This window comes from Salmo trutta, chromosome 9 (assembly GCF_901001165.1).
Source record: "Salmo trutta chromosome 9, fSalTru1.1, whole genome shotgun sequence".
Lineage (NCBI taxonomy): Eukaryota > Metazoa > Chordata > Actinopteri > Salmoniformes > Salmonidae > Salmo > Salmo trutta.
In genome coordinates, this window is record NC_042965.1 from 47,404,366 (window position 1) to 47,427,159 (window position 22,794).

General features: G+C 43.3%; 1 protein-coding gene across 1 annotated transcript in view; it reads left to right on the top strand.

The window, feature by feature from the left end:
- tmem8b (transmembrane protein 8B) overlaps positions 1 to 22,794 on the top strand; it is a gene marked incomplete in the record, with an annotated part of 251,384 nt that overhangs the window by 79,351 nt on the left and 149,239 nt on the right. Inside the window, 1 exon segment of the mRNA XM_029763891.1 lies at positions 6,420 to 6,627. Within this exon segment, the coding sequence (XP_029619751.1) occupies positions 6,420 to 6,627 (208 nt within the window).

The following is a 22,794-nucleotide window of genomic DNA, read 5'->3' on the forward strand; positions in this document are numbered from 1 at the left end:
ACAAAGCAGAGGCTAGTGAGCCTGCATTATTGACTTGGTTAAATAACAACGCAGAAGCTAGTGAGCCTGCATTATTGACTTGGTTAAATAACAACGCAGAGGCTAGTGAGCCTGCATTATTGACTTGGTTAAATAACAACGCAGAAGCTAGTGAGCCTGCATTATTGACTTGGTTAAATAACAACGCAGAGGCTAGTGAGCCTGCATTATTGACTTGGTTAAATAACAACGCAGAGGCTAGTGAGCCTGCATTATTGACTTGGTTTAATAACAAAGCAGAGGCTAGTGAGCCTGCATTATTGACTTGGTTAAATAACAACGCAGAAGCTAGTGAGCCTGCATTATTGACTTGGTTAAATAACAAAGCAGAGGCTAGTGAGCCTGCATTATTGACTTGGTTAAATAACAAAGCAGAGGCTAGTGAGCAAAAGCTGCTCCTTGTCTTTTCCTCTGGGGGAAGCCATGGCTTGTTGGATTATTGTCGCCACACCACTTTACCAACTGATTGGTTGGTTGCTGTACCAACTGACCGCTCAATCTCTCCCAGTTGATCTGTCAATTTTAGAGGCTTAATTTGAAGTTTGTTGTCTGGCTTCTCCATATAACCACAGTTTTGTCGGTACAAAACGGAGCTACTCACTCCCCGTGCAGCCGATCGGCACACGCATGTGTCAGCATCCGCCGTGGTACACATGACATAAACAGCCAGGAAAATGTCTACCTGATTATTTTTTGTACAAATCTTAATGACATAAGTCACAATTTCCTGTCTGTCTGTGAATGGAGGAGCCACAGGCAGGAATATCTTCTTTCTCCCTCTCAATTCAATTCAATTCAAAGGTCTTTATTGGCATGGGAAACATGTTTACATTGCCAAAGCAAGTGAAATAGATAATAAACAAAAGTGAAATCAACAATATACAATGAACAGTAAACATTACACTCGCAAAAGTTCCAAAGGAATAGAGACATTTCAAATGTCATAGGCAGAATTCTGCATGCCGAGTCTCAATTTGGTGTTTGTCACATTTTGTGAATTATTGGTTGGTGAGCGGACCCCAGACCTCACAATCATAAAGGGCAATGGGTTCTATAACTGATTCAAATATTTTTAGTCAGATCCTAATTGTTATGTCAAATTTGATGTTCCTTTCGATGGCGTAGAATGCCCTACTTGCCTTGTCTGTCAGATCGTTCACAGCTTTGTGGAAGTTATCTGTGGCGCTGATGTTTAGGCCGAGGTATGTATAGTTTTCTGTGTGTTCTAGGGCAACGGTGTCTAGATGGAATTTGTATTCGTGGTCCTGGTAACTGGACCTTTTTTTGGAACACCATTATTTTTGTCTTACTGAGATTTACTGTCAAGAGCCAGGTCTGACAGAATCTGTGCAGAAGATCTAGGTGCTGCTGTAGGCCCTCGTTGGTTGGTGACAGAAGCATCAGATCATCAGCAAACAGTAAACATTTCACTTCAGGTTCTAGTAAGATGAGGCCGGGTGCTGCAGAATGTTCTAGTGCCCTCGCTAATTCGTTTATATATATATGTTGAAGATGGTGGGGCTTAAGCTGCATCCCTGTCTCACCCCACGGCCCTGTGGGAAGAAATGTGTGTTCTTTGCCAATTTTGAATCGCACGCTTGTTGTTTGTGTACATGGATTTTGTATGTTGTATGTTTTTCCCCCAACACCTCTTTTCATCAATTTGTATTTGAGACCCTCATGCTAAATTGAGTCAAAAGCTTTTTGAAATCAACAAATGATGAGAAGACTTTGCCTTTCTTTTGGTTTGTTTATATGTCAATTATGGTGTGATGGGTGAATACGTGATCTGTCGTACAGTCATTTGGTAAAAACCCAATTTGACGTTTGTTCAGTATATTTTACATTCAGTACATTGAGGAAATGTACGAGTCTGCAGTTAATGATAATGCAGAGGATTTTCCCAAGGTTGCTTATGATGCATATCCCACGGTAGTTATATCCGCCAAATTTCTCTCCACTTTTGTGTATTGGGGGTTATCAGCCCTCGGTTCAAAATATTGGGGAAGATGCCAGAGCTGAGGATGATGTAATGGCGCCGTGCTAATTTGTTAGTTTTTCCACATTGTTTGTAACTTATTTTAAACATAATGTTGTTGCTACTGTCTCTTATGACTGAAAAGAGCTTCTGGAATCAGAACAACGATTACTCACCTTGAATTGGACAAAGAATTTTTCTTTATCAAGTCGGACGAGAGGGATTTACTCCAGACACCCGAGAAGGCCATCATTCGCAGGAGAAAAAGACGCATGTATCGTGGAAGGAAGTCGAAGTGCCTTGTGAGGATACGGCGGCAAGCTGCTAATCTGCCTTTACCATCGGTACTATTGGCTAACGTACAATCGTTGGATAATAACGTGGACGAACTACAAGCACATATATCCTACCAACGGGACATTAAAAACTGTAATATCTTATGTTTCACCGAGTCGTGGCTGATGACGACTTGAAAAACATACAGCTGGCGGATTATACACTGCATCAGCAGGATAGAACAGCAGCCTCTGGTAAGATAAGGGGAGGTGGTCTATGTACAGTATATTTGGAAACAACAGCTGGTGCACGAGATCTAAGGAAGTCTCGAGTTTTTGCTCGCCTGAGGTAGAGTATCTCATGATAAGCCGTAGACCACACAATCTACCTGTCATGACTTCAGCCGAAGTCGGTTCCTCTCCTTGTTCGGAGTGGCGCTCGGCGGTCGGCGTCGCCGGTATACTAGCCATCGCCGATCCACTTTTCAATTTCCATTTGTTTTGTCTTTGTTTCTACACACCTGTTTTTCATTCCCCTATTATTGTTCATGTAGTTAACCCTCTGGTGTTGTGCGGGATTGTTTTATGTCATGTTCGGTAATGTTGGGGACTGGTTATTTTGACGGGTGACGGGTGCTGTTTTTTGCCCGTGCATAAAAGGTGGTTTGTGTTTGGGCAAGTGTAGTGTTTTACCTTGCACCATTCATTATTCTGAGTGAAGTTACATTGCTCCCCATTCTCTGCTCTCCTGTGCCTGACTGCATACAACAGCTACACCCACCATTATGACACTACCAAGAGAGTTTTCATTTATATTCTTCGTAGCTGTCTATTTACCACCACAACCTGATGCTGGCAGTAAGACCTCACTCAACGAGCAGTAGACGGCCATAAGCCAGCAGGAAAATGCTCATCCAGCGGCAGCGCCGGGGACTTTAAATCCATTTTATCTAATTTCTACCAGCATGTTAAATGTGCAACCAGAAGTAAAAAAAACTCTAGATCACCTTTACTCCACACACAGAGACGTGTACAAAGCTCTCCCTCGCCCTCCATTTGGCAAATCTGACCGTAATTCTATCCTTCTGATTCCTGCTTGCAAGTAAAAACTAAAGCAGGAAGTTACATTGACTTGTCAATAGGGAAGTGATCAGATGAAGCAGATGCTAAGCTACAGGATTGTTTTGCTAGCACGGACTGGAATATGTTCTGGGATTCTTCTGATGGCATTGAGGAGTACACCACACAAGTCACTGGCTTCATCAATAAGTGCATCGATGACGTCGTCCCCACAGTGACTGTACGTACATCCAGAAGCCATGGATTACAGGCAACATCCGCACTGAGCTAAAGGGTAGAGCTGCCGCTTTCAAGGAGCGGGACTCTAACCTGGAAGCTTATAAGAAATCCCGCTATGCCCTTCGACGAACCATCCAACAGGCAAAGCGTCAATACAGGACTAAGATTGAATCATTCTGCACTGGCTCCAATGCTCATTGAATGTGGCAGGGCTTGCAGACTATTACAGACTACAAAGGGAAGCACAGCTGCGAGCTTCCCAGTGACACAAGCCTACCAGATGAGCTAAATTACTTATATGCTCGCTTCGAGGCAAGTAACACAGAAACATGCATGAGAGCATCAGCTGTTCCAGACGACTGTGTGATCATGCTCTCTGTAGCCGATGTGAGTAAGACCTTTAAACAGGTAAACATTCACAAGGCCGCAGGACCAGACGGATTACCAGGACGTGTACTGCGAGCATGCGCTGACCAACTGGCAAGTGTCTTCACTGACATTTTCAACCTCTCCCTGACTGAGTCTGTAATACCAACATGTTTCAAGCAGAATACCATAGTCCCTGTGCCCAAGAACACTAAGGTAACACTCAAGTCTGTAGCCATGAAATGCTTTGAAAGGCTGGTCATGGCTCACATCAACACCATTATACCAGAAACCCTAGACCCACTCCAATTTGCATTCCGCCCCAACAGGTCCACAGATGATGGAATCTCTATTGCCCTCCACACTGCCCTTTCACACCTGGACATAAGGAACATGGCTATGTGAGAATGCTATTCATTGACTACAGCTCAGCATTCAACACCATAGTGCCCTCAAAGCTCATCAATAAGCTAAGGACCCTGGGACTAAACACCTCCCTCTGCAACTGGATCCTGGACTTCCTGACGGGCCGCCTCCAGGTGGTGAGGGTAGGTAACAACACATCCGCCACGCTGATCTTCAACACGGGGGCCCCTCAGGGGTGCATGGTCAGTCCCCTCCTGTACTCCCTATTCACTCATGACTGCATGGCCAGGCACGACTCCAACACCATCATTAAGTTTGCCGATGACTCAACAGTGGTAGGCCTGATCACCGACAACGATGAGACAGCCTATAGGGAGGAATCAGAGACCTGACCCTGTGGTGCCACGACAACAACCTCTCCCTCAACGTGATCAAGACAAAGGAGATGATTGTGGACTACAGGAAAAGGAGGACCAAGCACGCCCCCATTCTCATCGAAGGGGGTTGTAGTGGAGTAGGTTGAGAGCTTCAAGTTCCTCGGCATCCACATCACCAACAAACTAACATGGTCCATGCACACCAAGACAGTTCTGAAGAGGGCACGACAAAACCTATTCCCCCTCAGAAGACAGAAAATATTTGGCATGGTCCTCAGATCCTCAAAATGTTCTACAGCTGCACCATCGAGAGCATCCTGACTGGTTGCATCACTGCCTGGTATGGCATCTGCTCAGTCCCCTTGACCACAAGGCACTACAGAGGGTAGTGCAAACAGCCCAGTACATCACTGGGGCCAAGCTTCCTGCCATCCTGGACCTCTATACCAGGCGGTGTCAGAGGAAGGCCCTAAAAATTGTCAAAGACCAGCTACCCTAGACTGTTCTCTCTTCTAACGCACGGCAAGCGGTATCAGAGTGCTAAGTCTAGGACCAAGAGGCTTCTAAACAGATTCTACCCCCAAGCCAAAAGACTCCTGAACACCTAATCAAATGGCTACCCAGACTATTTACACCCCCCTCCCCTTTTACGCTGCTGCTACTCTCTGTTATTATCTATGCATAGTCACTTTAATAACTCTACCTACATGGACATATAACCTCAATTACATCGGCAACGGTGCCCCCGCACACTGACTCTGTACCAGTACCCCCTGTATATAGCCTTTCTATTGGTATTTTACTGCTGCTCTTTAATTATTTGTTACTTTTATTTCCTATTTTTTTAGGTATTTTTCTTAAAACTTCATTGTTGGTCAAGGGCTTGTAAGTAAGCATTTCACAGTAAGGACTTCTACACCTGTTGTATTCGGCGCATGTGACAAATAAAATTAGATTTGTTTTGGAAATGTTATTTTTTAATGAGTTTAAGTATAGCCAATTGGAATTTGTGGTCTGTGTATTTTATCATTTCATTTAGGATACCATCATCACCAGAGGCCTTTTAGGTTGGAGGATTTGTATTTTGTCATGTAGTTCATTCAATGTAATTTGAGAATTCAGTAGGTTCTGGAAGTCTTTAATAGTTGATTCTATGATCTCACTCTCGCTCTCTTACTCTCGCTCTCTCTCTCTCTCTTGCTCTCTCTCGCTCACGCTCGCTCTCTCTCTTGCTCTCTCTCGCTCTCTCTCTCTCTCTCTCTCGCTCTCTCTCTCTCTTGCTCTCTCTCTCTCTCTCTCTCTCTCTCTCTCTCACTCTCTCGCTCTCTCTCTCTCGCTCTCTCTCTCTCTCTCTCTCTCTCGCTGGCTCTCTCTTTTGCTCTCTTTCTCTCTCTCTCTCGCTCGCTCTCTCTCGCTCGCTCGCTCTCTCTCTCTCTCTCTCGCTCTCTCTCTCTCTCTCTCGCTTTCTCTCTCTTTCTCTAATTTATTCTCTAGTTGCTCCTCTGATTTATCATTTCTATAATGAGGAAATTGAAGCCCATAATTTCAACAGCTTGCAGGTTTTAGATCATACTAAATGATGAAAGCTCTCTGTCTTCCTGGGGAAGATAACTATCACTAAGTGTGTGTATTTGTGTCTACACTGTGTGTGATGACTAAAAAGCCTGTGTCCTTGTACTTTACGGCATTAACTAAAAGGTTGTTTGTTATTGTCTTTAGGTACTTCAGATCAGGAGCCCCTCCCGTCATCAACCCCCTCCACACGCGGTTCCCACAGGATACCATCGTCCCAGGGTCCTTTGCAGTCACTCTAACCTGGACTCTACCAAACCGCACCACAGGGGTGTTCAACGTGACCTCACCCCTCCCCGGGGACTGGTTCCTGGCTGCGCACCTGCCCAAGGATGAGGGAAAGATCTCTGTCAAGGTGAGTCCGGATGAATGGACATGCTGAGTCTTTCTGGATGATGGTCGGGCTGTTTTTCTCTGGCTGGACAGTTGGGTTTTTTTCAGTTTCTGAACGTATAGCAACTATTTTAAACAGATACAGTGATAGGGTACACCCCTGCCTTGTACCTCTTGAGAAATTGAGGTTAGGTTTTGAGTTGCACTGTTTGGTGGATCCAATAGGGGGTCAGAGGGTGGGTGCGTAGCTGCTAGTCAGATAGAGAGATGGACTGGATGGCGCATCTCCATCGGGCTGAGATGCCTGCTTGCCATCCCTGATCAGATCACCAGCTAAAGCAAGGCAGAGCCGATGGGGCGTCCTGACAGTTAGCACAATGCTAATCCAACGCTCCCATGGAGTCTGTGGTCTTCTACCTCTGCTGTCAGGGCAGTCTGTGGTCTTCTACCCCTGTTGTCAGGGCAGTCTGTGGTCTTCTACCTCTGCTGTCAGGGCAGTCTGTGGTCTTCTACCCCTGCTGTCAGGGCAGTCTGTGGTCTTCTACCTCTGCTGTCAGGGCAGTCTGGGGTCTTCTACCCCTGTTGTCAGGGCAGTCTGTGGTCTTCTACCCCTGCTGTCAGGGCAGTCTGTGGTCTTCTACCCCTGTTGTCAGGGCAGTCTGTGGTCTTCTACCCCTGCTGTCAGGGCAGTCTGTGGTCTTCTACCTCTGCTGTCAGGGCAGTCTGGGGTCTTCTACCCCTGTTGTCAGGGCAGTCTGTGGTCTTCTACCCCTGCTGTCAGGGCAGTCTGGGGTCTTCTACCTCTGCTGTCAGGGCAGTCTGTGGTCTTCTACCTCTGCTGTCAGGGCAGTCTGGGGTCTTCTACCCCTGCTGTCAGGGCAGTCTGTGGTCTTCTACCTCTGCTGTCAGGGCAGTCTGTGGTCTTCTACCCCTGCTGTCAAGGCAGTCTGTGGTCTTCTACCCCTGCTGTCAGGGCAGTCTGTGGTCTTCTACCTCTGCTGTCAGGGCAGTCTGTGGTCTTCTACCCCTGCTGTCAGGGCAGTCTGTGGTCTTCTACCCCTGCTGTCAAGGCAGTCTGTGGTCTTCTACCTCTGCTGTCAGGGCAGTCTGTGGTCTTAGGGCAGTCTGTGGTCTTCTACCCCTGCTCTCAGGGTGATTCTGCTCTGCTCTGGACACACACAGGAACATACTACTTGTTGGCTATTTGTCTCAGCGGTGACTGTTTAATTAGCAGTAGTCAAACAGGCTTTCAAAGTCATCATGTCAATAGCTAGTAGCTACTTCCCAATCTGCCTAGTCTGTCACACTCATGCCATGTCAGTACCTGTCCTCAAACTGGGCCATGGTATGTCCTGTCTGTAGGAACCTCTGAACTGGTGTATGTGTGTGCATGTGCGCGTGTGATGTGTGTGTGTGTGTGTGTGTGTGTGTGTGTGTGTGTGTGTGTGTGTGTGTGTGTGTGTGTGTGTGTGTGTGTGTGTGTGTGTGTGTGATGTGTGTGTGTGTGTATGTGTTATTAACGCATGTTGTAGACTAAGCCTGGAAATGTTCTCCTTCAGCCCGGCGTTTCTGTGAGCAGACAGACACTGTAATGGAGATGTAGTATCCCCTGATGGCTGAGCCAAGATGGCCCTCTGACTAACGCTGCAGAGGCCCCCACTGCTCTTCAATAAGATGGCCCTCTGACTAACGCTGCAGGGGCCCCCACTGCTCTTCAATAAGATGGCCCTCTGACTAATGCTGCAGAGGCCCCCAATGCTCTTCAATAAGATGGCCCTCTGACTAATGCTGCAGAGCTTTCAATCAGCAGAGCTGTGTTTGTGATATTTTAGGTACACCATTCTCAGGCAGAGATGTTGCACTGCATGTGAGCTAGTCTCAATATTGAAATGTCACTGTAGAACAAAGAGGCTATAGGAGAGAGAGAGAGAGATGTGTTGTTGTTCCTTCGTTCTGTGGTTTTACGGTTGATTACCCAGCGCTCCGCTCTGCTGCAGGGTTTATTTACTAATTACATCTTAATTATTTTATTAGCACATGTCAGGTGGAACTTCTGAGGGCATACAGAGGAGATCAACACACATTCTGTTAACAGCAGATTAAACAGGGAACATTCATTGTTGTCTTTATGCGGTTTGACAGATGTTAACAGCACAGAAAATCCATCTTGTACAAAGAATACAATGTACAATATAGAACTTTACATTTAGCTGGTTGGTTGGTAGAGGATTAAACCATGGGTGGGGTTGGTTGGTAGAGGATTAAACCATGGGTGGGGTTGGTAAAGGATTAAACCATGGGTGGGGTTGGTAGAGGATTAAACCATGGGTGGGGTTGGTTGGTAAAGGATTAAACCATGGGTGGGGTTGGTTGGTAAAGGATTAAACCATGGGTGGGGTTGGTTGGTAAAGGATTAAACCATGGGTGGGGTTGGTTGGTAGAGGATTAAACCATGGGTGGGGTTGGTTGGTAAAGGATTAAACCATGGGTGGGGTTGGTTGGTAAAGGATTAAACCATGGGTGGGGTTGGTAAAGGATTAAACCATGGGTGGGGTTGGTTGGTAAAGGATTAAACCATGGGTGGGGTTGGTTGGTAGAGGATTAAACCATGGGTGGGGTTGGTTGGTAGAGGATTAAACCATGGGTGGGGTTGGTTGGTAAAGGATTAAACCATGGGTGGGGTTGGTTGGTGAAGGATTAAACCATGGGTGGGGTTGGTAAAGGATTAAACCATGGGTGGGGTTGGTTGGTAAAGGATTAAACCATGGGTGGGGTTGGTTGGTAGAGGATTAAACCATGGGTGGGGTTGGTTGGTAAAGGATTAAACCATGGGTGGGGTTGGTTGGTAAAGGATTAAACCATGGGTGGGGTTGGTAAAGGATTAAACCATGGGTGGGGTTGGTTGGTAGAGGATTAAACCATGGGTGGGGTTGGTTGGTAAAGGATTAAACCATGGGTGGGGTTGGTTGGTAAAGGATTAAACCATGGGTGGGGTTGGTTGGTAGAGGATTAAACCATGGGTGGGGTTGGTTAGTAAAGGATTAAACCATGGGTGGGGTTGGTTGGTAGAGGATTAAACCATGGGTGGGTTTGGTTGGTAAAGGATTAAACCATGGGTGGGGTTGGTTGGTAGAGGATTAAACCATGGGTGGGGTTGGTTGGTAGAGGATTAAACCATGGGTGGGGTTGGTTGGTAGAGGATTAAACCATATGTGGGGTTGGTTGGTAGAGGATTAAACCATGGGTGGGGTTAGTTGGTAGAGGATTAAACCATGGGTGGGGTTGGTTGGTAGAGGATTAAACCTTCGGTGGGGTTGGTTTATCTGCTGTAAGTAGATCTTATCTCATATAATATCACAGCTTCGATCCACAGCTGACTTTAAATTGATTGTGTAGATAAATTAGACAAATCTCTCAATAGCAAGGCTATGCTCACTGAGTCTGTACATAGTCAAGGATGTTCTTCATTTTGGGTCAGTCACAGTTAGTGCTGAGCGATTAACCAAAATGTCTGTTATTTTTTGGTTTTAAACAACTGTAGAATTGACCGACGTAGGTTCAATTATTTGAATTCCATTTAGTTTTTTTTTCTTTCTGTGAGCTCGATGTGCAGTTTCTGTAGAGATAAATCAGATGACGCCTGAACTGTGTGATGTATTAGTGAGTTGTAGTTTCCAACAGGGCAGTATTCTACATAGTTTAAGCGCAGAAAACGTGGTAATTAACTCCAATGACCATAATCCATTGCGTGCCTGCTTAAACTTGTCCGGTTTGTGCCGGAGCAAACATGGAGACTGAGAGAAGAGAGAACGTGAGATGGAGAGGGATAGAAAGCAGTTGCTTCCTGAGCCTGAAAATACTTGATCTAACTGAATGATAGTTGGTATTCAGCAGTCATAAAAGTATGCCTTATTTACTTTGAAGAAATACTAAAATAGTGATTTTGTCAAACAGCATATGTAGCAGTTCTATAGAGATGATGACTTGGAATGAAATAGTAAAGTCATCAAATCATTTTTATTTTTTATTAAAGTAAAGTCATGTGAATAAATGATGGTTAATTAGTGATCAGCAGTAATGGTCTGTCACGTCCTGACCAGTAAAGGGGTCATTTGTCATTTTAGTATGGTCAGGGCGTGGCAGGGGGTGTTGTTTCTGTGTGTTTTGGGGTTTGTTTGTTTCTTGGGGATATGTTCTAGTTTTCATTTTCTATGTTCGTTTTTCTTTGTGTGGCCGAGTATGGTTTCCAATCAGAGGCAGGTGTCGTTAGTTGTCTCTGATTGGAAGCCATACTTAGGCAGCCTGTTTTTTTCCCATGGGGTGTGGGTGGTTGCTTTCTGTATAGTCTGTGAACCTTACGGAAATGTTGATTGGTCGTTTTGCTAATTTTGTTTAAGTGTTCACTTTAAATAAATATAAAAAGATGAGCACTATACCTTCTGCGCTTTGGTCTGACTCCTACGACACTTATGACATGGTCAGTCACAAAAATCATGGGACTTGTATTAAAGGTTTTATTCTGTGTTTTTACAGCATTCAAATAACATAATTTATTTAATGTCCCCCCAAAAAATGTTTAACCGAAATCAAAAACAGTGATTTTTTAAAAAACCAAAACCGAACCGACCTTAAAAAGCACTAATTGCTCAGCACTAGTCACAGTGTACTCTCTGTTTAGGGCCAATTTGTTAATTTATTTCCAGTGTGTCAAATAGTTACCTTTTTGCTTTCTCATAATGTGGTTGGGTCTAATTGTGTTGCTGTCCTGGGGCTCTGTGGGGTCTGTTTGTATTTGTGAACGGAGCCCCAGGACCAGCTTGCTTAGGGGACTCTTCTCTAGCTCCATCTCTCTGTAGGTGAGGGCTTTGTGGTGGAATGTGTGGACATCACTTCCTTTTAGGTGGTTGTCTTTCAGTTCATGCACGGCCAGGTTGAAGTTCCCTGTGGAGCAGATTTTTTGTCCCAAATATGTGTTAGTGTGTATGTGTAGAGCCCAGTAAAAATGGTTATTGGTTTCCCTGACATCTGGACCTTGTCTGGAAAAATCATAATTTTGGTATTTTTGAGATTGATTGTCAGGGCCCAGGTCTGACAGCTGTTGCAGATTATCTAATTGTTGCTGTAACCTCTCTTTTGTTGGGGACAGCAGCACCAGGTCATCTGCATGCAGGCATTTTATTTATGTGTCATTAACAGCATTGGTATTTATTATAGATCCACATTAGTTCCTGCCAAGGCAGCAGCTACTCTTCCTGGGGTTTATTATGGATCCCCATTAGTTCCTGCCAAGGCAGCAGCTACTCTTCCTGGGGTTTATTATGGATCCCCATTAGTTCCTGCCAAGGCAGCAGTTACTCTTCCTGGGGTTTATTATGGATCCCCATTAGTTCCTGCCAAGGCAGCAGCTACTCTTCCTGGGGTTTATTATGGATCCCCATTAGTTCCTGACAAGGCAGCAGCTACTCTTCCTGGGGTTTATTATAGATCCCCATTAGTTCCTGACAAGGCAGCAGATACTCTTCCTGGGGTTTATTATGGATCCCCATTAGTTCCTGCCAAGGCAGCAGCTACTCTTCCTGGGGTTTATTATGGATCCCCATTAGTTCCTACCAAGGCAGCAGCTACTCTTCCTGGGGTCTCGCAACATTAAGGCAGTTATATACAATCAAAAAATATTACCTGACATTACATTTGACAGCACATTAAGTGTGTTCTCTCAGTTCTCTACTCCACCACTACCACATATCTACAATACAAAATCCACGTGTACGTGTGTGTAGAGTGTATGTTTTATCATGTGTATGTGTACCTGTATGTGTGTGTCTCTTCACAGTCCCCGCTGTTCCGTAAGGTGCATTTTTGTCTGTTTTTTAAATCTGATTCTACTGCTGCATCAGTTACCTGATGTGGAATAGAGTTCCATGTAGTCATGGCTCTATGTAGTACTGTGCGCCTCCCATAGTCTGTTCTGGACTTGGGGACTGTGAAGAGACAACTGGTGGCATGTCTTGTGGGGTATGAATGGGTGTCTGAGCTGTGTGCTAGTAATTTAAACAGACTTCTCCCCATCTTAGCTACTGTAGTATCAACATGTTTTGACCATGACAGTTTACAATCCAGGGTTACTCCAAGCAGTTTAGTCACCTCAACTTGCTCAATTTACACATTATTCATTACAAGATTTAGTGTAGTTTTAGGGTTTAGTGAATGATTTGTCCCAAATATAATGCTGTTAGTTTTATTTTTTTAAATTTAGGACTAACTTATTCCTTACCACCCATTCTGAAACTAACTGCAACTCTTTGTTAAGTGTTGCAGTCACTTCAGTCACTGTAGTAACTGACGTGTATAGTGTTGAGTTATCCGCATACATAGACACACTAGCTTTACTTAGAGCCAGTGGCATGTCGTTAGTAAAGATTGAAAAAAGTAATGGGCCTAGACAGCTGCCCTGGGGAATGCCTGATTCTACCTGGATTATGTTGGAGAGGCTTCCATTAAAGAACACCCTCTGTGTTAGACAGGTAACTCTTTATCCACAATATACCAGGGGGTGTAAAGCCATAACACATACATTTTTCTAGCAGCAGACTATGATCGATAATGTCAAAAGCCACACTGAAGTTTCCCACAATCCCATGCATGTTGAATGCCCTTCCCTATAAGCGTGCTGAAAGTCTGCTGTCAATTTGTTTACTGTAAAATAGCGTTGTATCTGGTCAAACACAATTTTTCCAAAACTTTACTAAGGGTTGGTAACAGGTTGATTGGTCGGCTATTTGAGCCAGTAAAGAGAATGCTTTACTATTCGTGGGTAGCTGAATGACTTTTGAGGTTAGGGATGCAAAGGTACACAGTATGTTGTCGAACTGTTCGTTACGCCCCCTATGGTTCATTACGCACACATGCCTGTCATTTTCCTATAATTCACTGTCGGAAACACTTCTAACATGATATGTCATTTACGTGGCCATCACCCGGACGCCTTGCAGGTGGAGCTGGAGCAAGGAGAGTCCACTCGTTAGCGAAAACACAGCAATCTCTCGCTGCTGCCTTCCAACAACAATATGCGACAAATTCTGAAAAACAAAGAATTAACGAAAGCAGTGGGAATATTCATAGCCAGAGATTTGCAGCCCTATTCGGTGGTTAAATCCTACTCAGGATTTCGTCACCTGATTATTATTTTTTTTACCGTGTTACAATGTCCCCTCCCGTACACATTTCAGCAGCAAAGTAATTCCCAAACTCTATGAAATATCACAGAGAGACATTGAAAAGGAATTGACACAGACACCCTATCTAGCTCTCTCCACTGACAGTTGGACCTCCAGAGAAACTCAAAGCTACTTCACTGTGATGGTTCACTATGTACTGGAAGCTGCCTCTCTGTGACGGTTCACTATGTTCTGGAAGCTACCTCTCTGTGATGGTTCACTATGTACTGGAAGCTACCTCACTGTGACGGTTCACTATGTTCTGGAAGCTACCTCTCTGTGATGGTTCACTATGTACTGGAAGCTACCTCACTGTGATGGTTCACTAAGTACTGGAAGCTGCCTCACTGTGACGGTTCACTATGTACTGGAAGCTACCTCTCTGTGACAGTTCACTATGTACTGGAAGCTGCCTCACTGTGACGGTTCACTATGTACTGGAATCTGCCTCACTGTGACGGTTCACTATGTACTGGAAGCTGCCTCACTGTGACGGTTCACTATGTACTGGAATCTGCCTCACTGTGACGGTTCACTATGTACTGGAAGCTGCCTCTCTGTGACGGTTCACTATGTACTGGAAGCTACCTCACTGTGATGGTTCACTATGTACTGGAAGCTACCTCTCTGTGACGGTTCACTATGTACTGGAAGCTACCTCACTGTGATGGTTCACTATGTTCTGGAAGCAACCTCACTATGACGGTTCACTATGTACTGGAAGCTGCCTCTCTGTGATGGTTCACTATGTACTGGAAGCTACCTCTCTGTGATGGTTCACTATGTACTGGAAGCTACCTCTCTGTGACGGTTCACTATGTGCTGGATTGGGAGATGAAGAGCTACAGGTTGCAGAAACTCGTTCCGTGTATGTGAGTCATACACGCGCACACTTAGCCCTAGAATTAATGAATGCTGTGACTGAGTGGAAGCTAGAGAGACCAAATATCACAATCCCAGCCACTACAGATAATGTACAAAACATTGTAAATGCCATCCGTGAAGCTGATGGGTTTGGGCTCCATATTGGATGTTTTTTTGTTGTTGCATACATTCTGAACCAAGCTACCAAGAGGGCGGTCTCTCTCCAGGCAGTGTCCCGCCTCCTGGGGAAGGTCAGAAAAGTGGTGATTTTTTTTTTCTTCCCAAAAGCACCACAGCTCACCGCGTTTTGACAGTCAAGCAAGAGATGCTAGATATACCAAAACAAAAATGAATCCATGATGTCACAACCCAGTCGGAATACCGTACAGGACATGCTGGAACGTTACATGGAACAGCAACCGGCCGTCTACTCTGCTGTATTGGACAAGGCTGTGAAGAAGTCGGTCAAAGACATAGCCGTGCTGACTGACAGTGAACTGAAGCTGGCAGAAGAACTCATTGAGCTACTCAACCCCCCCTGAGAACTCTCATGAGCAGTGAAACAAGTCCCACCTCATCAATAATTTTCCCTCTAAAGACAATGATTCTCATATCCATGGCACCAGGTCCTGAGGACAGTGCAACCATCAGGGAGGCCATGGCAGCCATCACTCAGGACTTGGAGAGAAGATACACAGACCCGGATCTTCTAGACTACCTTCACAGAGCTACAGCACCTTGATCCAAGGTTTACATCCCTGTCAGCCTGCTGAGTCTACACGGTTCTCATCAAATAAATTGTGAAGCGTGAACATCAGGTATTTAATCTATTTTTAAATCATTTTTCATGATATTGTTCTTTTCATTGTTTTTATCACGTGCGTTAAAATGTGATGAGATATGTTTTTTTTTTTTTAAATGAGAAATGTGTCACTTACACTTAATAATAATAATAATAATAATATGTTTGCTATTATTCTTGCCGTTTTAAGCAGTGCAAATAGGGCCATCCACAGAGGAAGAAAATCCATCCTCATTATATACCGCCATGGCAGAGTTATTTGGGGAGCTTTTTAAAGCAGAGGAGCAGACCAAACCCCTTTTCCAAAATGATTGAGGAGGAGGTCACCTCATACAAGGCAGCAGATTGTAATCATGTGGAGACTGATCCTTTTGTGTGGTGGAGAAAAGAAAAGAAAAACTGTCAAAGTTCCCCCGTGTTGCAAAGCTTTCACAACAGTGCCTCAGTGTCCCGGGAAGCTCTGTTGCAAGTGAGAGTGTTCTCCACCGCACGGGACATTGTCAGTGCAAGCCGTTCTCGTCTTGCTTCAGAGAATGTTGACATGCTTATCTTTTCACAGAAGAACCTCAACATAAAGGAATGGATATCTCATATAGGGTACTAACTTTATGTTGCACTTCATGTTATTTTTACATTGAATATTGCCTATACAAGTATGTAACCAGTTTTTTTTAAATAGAGAAGGCAATAGCTAAGAAGCACTTTTCATTTTAATGTTTTTCTCCACTTGATTTCATACAGTAGAGACAGAAACCAGGCCTAGTCAGTCATGCTGCCATTTTTTTTAATGGAAAGTTTTATTTGTCTTTAGGCAAAATAAAGAGTTCATTGTTTAAAGGGTGATGTGTTTTTGTTTTTCTTAAATATAAAGATACCAAAACCATACAGTTACCGTGGCCCACTGTACCGTGAAACATACTGAACCGTGGCCCACTGTACTGTGATACCTACTGAACCGTGGCCCACTGTACTGTGAAACCTACTGAACCGTGGGCCACAAACCGTGAAACCTACTGAACCGTGGCCCACAAGCTGTGATACCTACTGAACCGTGGCCCACAAACCGTGATACCTACTGAACCGTGGCCCACAAACCGTGATACCTACTGAACCCTGGGCCCACAAACCGTGATACCTACTGAACCGTGGGCCCACTGTACCGTGAAACATACTGAACCGTGGCCCACTGTACCATTCGTTGCATACCTAGAGGTTACACCGTTTCTTGTAGGCTTAGATTGTAGATATGACAAATAGTGGCAATATTGTCCTCAGTAATTTTCCATCCAAGTTGTCAGACCAAGGTGGCTTGTCATTTTTGACAGACAGAAAAATTGTTTTCACCTCTTCCACACTCACTTTACAGATTTCAGAATGTCAACGCTTGTCTTTCATAATTTGGTCAGTTATACTTGGATGTGTAGGGTTGGCATTTGTTGCTGGCCATGTCATGCCTAAATTTGCTATTCTTGCCAGTGAAAAAATCATTAAAGAATTTTATTTTTTAGTATTATTTTTTTATTTTTTTATTAAATTTAGATTTTTTATTTTATTTAATTGTTTTCTTTTTATTAACAAATATCAACAAACAAGAGAGGAATAGTCACATGCAAACAAGCATACAAACTATTTACCTTGTCAGGAATCCAAAGCAAATAAATCATATTCATTAATAATACAACAAGTTTTAATTGCCTTTTTGTTTTTCATTTTAGTTAAAGTCATTTATAATGGGAAAAAAGTTAGGTTTTGAATTAGACCATTTGCATTCGTGAATATGAAATTGAGCTAATATCATTAGCAGTTGAATTAAATATACGACATTTTTATCAATGTCAGAATTTCTGAAATAAATCATTATATCAACACCATTAAATTGTACAACCGGTCCTATTTATTTTGTAACAAAATTCTTTATGTCAATCCCAAAAATTCTACTATAAATACAGGCAAAAAAACAAATGCAAAATGGTCACCTCCTCCATTTCATAGAAATCACATTTATATTCAATATTCAGCTTGAATCTTTCCAAAACATGTTTCACAGGATAAATTCTATGTAACATTTTAAGTGAAACTTCCTTTACGTTGTTACTGATACAATATTTGTTAGCAATTTTCCATGCTTTCCCCCATTGTATATCCCCAATAGATATTTGTCCAAAATAATCTTGCTGAGGGAATTGTAGTATCACAAACAATATTCCTAATCTGTTTATTACTACATTTATCTTTGATGTTAATATTGCCAATGAATATATTTTCATGTAAATCTATGTAACTTACATCAACCACAGAGGAATTTAAAAGAGATACAACCTCCCTTGAAATCGCATCAAAAACAATTGCATATTCTTTCAGGGTTATTTGAATTTTAAACTTATCAAGAAATTCCCCATATGAGAGTAGATATCCATCCTCATTCAGTAACTGACCAACCAAAATAATTTTATTCTCAAACCAGTCACGATTTTTAAATCGTATATCTTTGTTGTTCCATAGAAAGTATCTCTGAGGGGAAAAATTGTGTTTATAAGCTAAAATTGTCTGCTTATGGAAATTTGGCCAATTTTACTGGAATTTTATCAACATCAAAATGACATCGAAGCAAAAATTCTAAACCACCAAGAGAGTCAAATAAATACTTAGGGAAGACATTCCAAATACTGTTCTGTTTCTTAATATACTTCAGAATCCAATTTATTTTAAAAGTATAATTTAGAGTATTGAAATCTAAAACGTCAAGACCTCCTTGTTCTTGGGTATTAGTGAGAATATCTTTCCGTAGATAGTGAGGCTTGTTCCTCCAAATAAAAGTATAAAGAATCTTATCTGGTGGTATCTGGTGGTATCATTTAGCCAGTTGACATAGTTCAAATTCATTGCCAAGTGCTGAAACACCTTGAAAATTCCCTTTTTTCCCTTGAAAATTCCCTTTCTTAATATGAAGAGCCATAATTTTTGTAACCAATAAAAATAAAAATGGACTAATTAGGCAGCCCTGCCTAACGCCACGGCCAATATCAAATCTTTGGGGTGTCCCATGAGCTAATTTTACAGAGCTAGTACAACCACTATATAAAGTTTGGACTGCTTTAAAAAAAAAAATCACCAAACCCCAAAAAACATATTGCTTTGAACATAAACTCATGTTCTACAGTGTCAAAAGCTTTATTAAAATCAACAAACATAAGAAAACTATTGTAAAGGATGAGGTCATTATAGTCAATCATATCTATGATCAACCTAATGTTATTACTAATGTAATAAAATCAGATTGTTCTTCATCAATTATATGATGCAAAGCCTTGTTTCAACCTCTTAGCAAATACAAGGGCAAACAATTTCCCATCAGTATTCAACAGGCTAATGGGTCTCCAGTTGTCTATATAAAGACTATTCTTAGTATGTTTGGCAATCAGAGTAATTACACCTTGATTTACGGAAGCCGGTAACTCCCCTTCTTTATTGATTCTTGGAACAAGAATGAAAGGAATCAATTTATCATTGAATGCTTTATAAACTCGCTTATTAAACCATCATTTCCAGGGGATCTATTGTCCTTAAGGCTTTTAATACAGTCTTTCATCTCAATTTCAGATATCTCATCATCACAAAAATCCCTGAAATCATTATCTATCTTCTTAGCAATGTTTGCTACATTGTCTAAGAAAAGATCCATATTGGAAGTTGGCTGGGCTGATGTATACAGATTCTGATAAAACTGGGCAACATGCTGGGAGATTTCTTTTTGATTTTCATTGGGAGTATTATTGATCATTGATTTAAATATGGAAGTCTTTTCGCCTGCCCTTTTTTTCTAAATGAAAGAAATATTTGGTATTTTTCTCTCCCTCTTCCATCCATTTTTGTCTTGATCTTACAAACGCTCCCCGGGCCATTTCCTCGTAGATACAGTCTAACCTCATTTGTAATGATGAGTAATAATAACGATAGGTCATTTTTTTTGTATAATCCATTATTCCCTTTATGACGTCATATTCTTTCTCTCTCTTGGCACGAGCAATTTCTTTCCCCATTGAAATATCCAAAAGCCTAATATCAAATTCCATTAGCTCCCAATAATTTCCAAAAGTATTCAAGTATTCTGTTAAAATCGATGGTTCAATCGAGACTGTATCAACCTTGTTAGCCATATCTTCAGATATCAGCCAGAAATCAACACGGGATTGTATAGATACATCTTTGGTACTCCATGTAAACATAAACTTATCTCGGTTCTTATGTCTCCAAATTTCTAGAACACCTAACCTTAGACATATATTCCTTATCTCACAAACAGAATTGCTATCCTTAGGAGGCAATCTATCTATCTAGATTATCATGTAAAACTGTATTAATAAAATCTCCACCCCATATTACTTTGGTAAATGGAAATTTAGACCTAATTTGACTTATTTTCCTCTCAATGTCTCTAAATAAAATACAGTTACTTGATTGAATCCGGCTCCAATGCTCCGCGAATGTGTCAGGGCTTGTAGACTATTACAGACTACAAAGGGAAGCACCGCTGTGAGCTGCCCAGTGACACAAGTGACACAAGCCTACCAGATGAGCTAAATTACTTCTATGCTCGCTTCGAGGCAAGTAACACTGAGACATGCATGAGATCATCAGAGGTTCCAGACGGCTGTGTGATCACGCTCTCTGTAGCTGATGTGAGTAAGACCTTTAAACAGGTCAACATTCACAAGGCTGCAGGGCCAGATGGATTACCAGGACATGTACTGTGAGCATGCGCTGAACAACTGGCAAGTGTCTTCACTGTCATTTTCAACCTCTCCCTGTCTGAGTCTGTAATACCAACATGTTTCAAGCAGACCACCATAGTCCCTGTACCCAAGAACACTAAGGTAACCTGACTGCCGACCCGTAGCACTCATGTCTGTAGCCATGAAGTGCTTTATCCCAGAAACCCTAGACCCACTCCAATTTGCACTCAGCCCCAACAGATTCACAGATGATGCAATCTCTATCGCACTCCACACTGCCCTTTCACACCTGGGCAAAAGGAACACCTATGTGAGAATGCTATTCATTGACTACAGCTCAGTGTTCAACACCATAGTGCCCTCAAAGCTCATCACTAAGCTAAAGACCCTGGGACTAAACACCTCCCTCTGCAACTGGATCTTGGACTTCCTAACCCCCCCCCCCACCCCCCAGATGGTAAGGGTAGGTAACAACACATCTGCCACGCTGATCCTCAACACGGGGGCCCCTCGGTGGTAGGTGCTCAGTCCCCTCCTGTACTCCCTGTTCACCCACGACTGCACGGCCAGGCACGACTCCAACACCATCATTAGGTTTGCCGATGACACAACAGTGGTTGGCCTGATCACCAACAACGATGAGCTAGCCTATGGGGAGGAGGTCAGAGGCCTGCCCGTGTGATGCAAAGGACAACAACCTCTCGCTCAACGTGATCAAGACAAAAGAGATGATTGTGGACTACAGGAAAAGGAGGACCGAGCATGCCCCCATTCTCATCGAAGGGGGTTGTAGTGGAGTAGGTTGAGAGCTTCAAGTTCCTCGGCATCCACATCACCAACAAACTAACATGGTGCAAGCACACCAAGACAGTCGTGAAGAGGGCACAACAAAACCTATTCCCCATCAGGAGACTAAAACGATTGGCATGGTCCTCAGATACGCAAAAGGTTTTACAGCTACACCATCGAGAGCATCCTGACCGGTTGCATCACTGCTTCGTATGGCAAAGGCTCGGCCTCCGACCACAAGGCACTACAGAGGGTAGTGCGTACGGCCCAGTACATCACTGGAGCCAAGCTTCCTGCCATCCAGGACCTCTACACCAGGTGGTGTCAGAGGACTCGACTCTTTTCTCTGTATACATCAATGATGTCACTCTCGCTGCTGGTGAGTCTCTGATCCACCTCTAAATCTACGCAGACGACACCATTCTGTATACCTCTGGCCCTTCTTTGGACACTGTGTTAATTAACCTCCAGAAGACCTTCAATGCCATACAACTCTCCTTCCGTGGCCTCCAACTGCTCTTAAATACAAGTAAAACTAAATGCATGCTCTTCAACCGATCGCTGCCCGCACCCGCCCGCCCGCCTACTATCACTACTCTGGACGGTTCTGACTTAGAATATGTGTACAACTACAAATACCTAGGTGTCTGGCTAGACTGTAAACTCTCCTTCCAGACTCACATTAAGCATTTCCAATCCAAAATGAAATCTAGAATCGGCTTCCTATTTCGCAACAAAGCATCCTTCACTCATGCTGCTAAACATGCCCTCGTAAAACTGACCATCCTACTGATCCTCGACTTCGGCGATGTCATATATAAAATAGCCTCCAACACTCTACTCAACAAATTGGATGCGGTCTATCACAGTGCCATCCGTTTTGTCACCAAAGCCCCATATATTACCCACCACTGCGACCTGTACGCTCTCGTTGGCTGGCCCTCGCTTCATACTCATCGCCAAACCCATTGCCTCCTGGTCATCTACAAGTCTGCATTGCACTTATCGTAAGAGTAGGGGTGTTAACCCCGGTTTCCTGGCGAAATTCCCAATCTGGCCCTCATACCATCACGCCCACCTAATCATCCCCAGCTTATAATTGGCTCATTCATCCCCCCTCCTCTCCCCTGAAACTATTCCCGTTGCTGTAAATGGGAATGTGTTCTCAGTCAACTTACCTGGTAAAATAAAATAAAAATATAAATAAAAAGTCTTTGCTAGGTAAATCCCCGCCTTATCTCAGCTCACTGGTCACCATAGCAGCACCCACCCATACCATGCGCTCCAGCAGGTATATCTCACTGGTCACCCCCAAAGCCAATTCTTCCTTTGGCCGCCTCTCCTTCCAGTTCTCTGCTGCCAATGACTGGAACAAACTGCAAAAATCACTGAAGCTGGAGACCCATATCTCCCTCACTAGCTTTAAGCACCAGCTGTCAGAGCAGCTCACAGATCACTGCACCTGTACACAGCCCATCTGTAAATAGCCCATCTATCCACCTACCTCATCCCCATACTGTATTTATTTATCTTGTTCCTTTGCACCCGTAAGTATCTCTACTTGCACATTCATCTTCTGCACATCTACCATTCCAGTGTCTAATTGTTTTATTGTAATTACTTCGCCACCATGGCCTATTATTGCCTTTACCTCCCTTATCTCACCTCATTTGCACACACTGTATATAGATTTTTATTTTTTTCTACTGTATTATTGACTGTATGTTTGTTTATTCCATGTGTAACTCTGTGTTGTTGTATGTGTCAAACTGCTTTGCTTTATC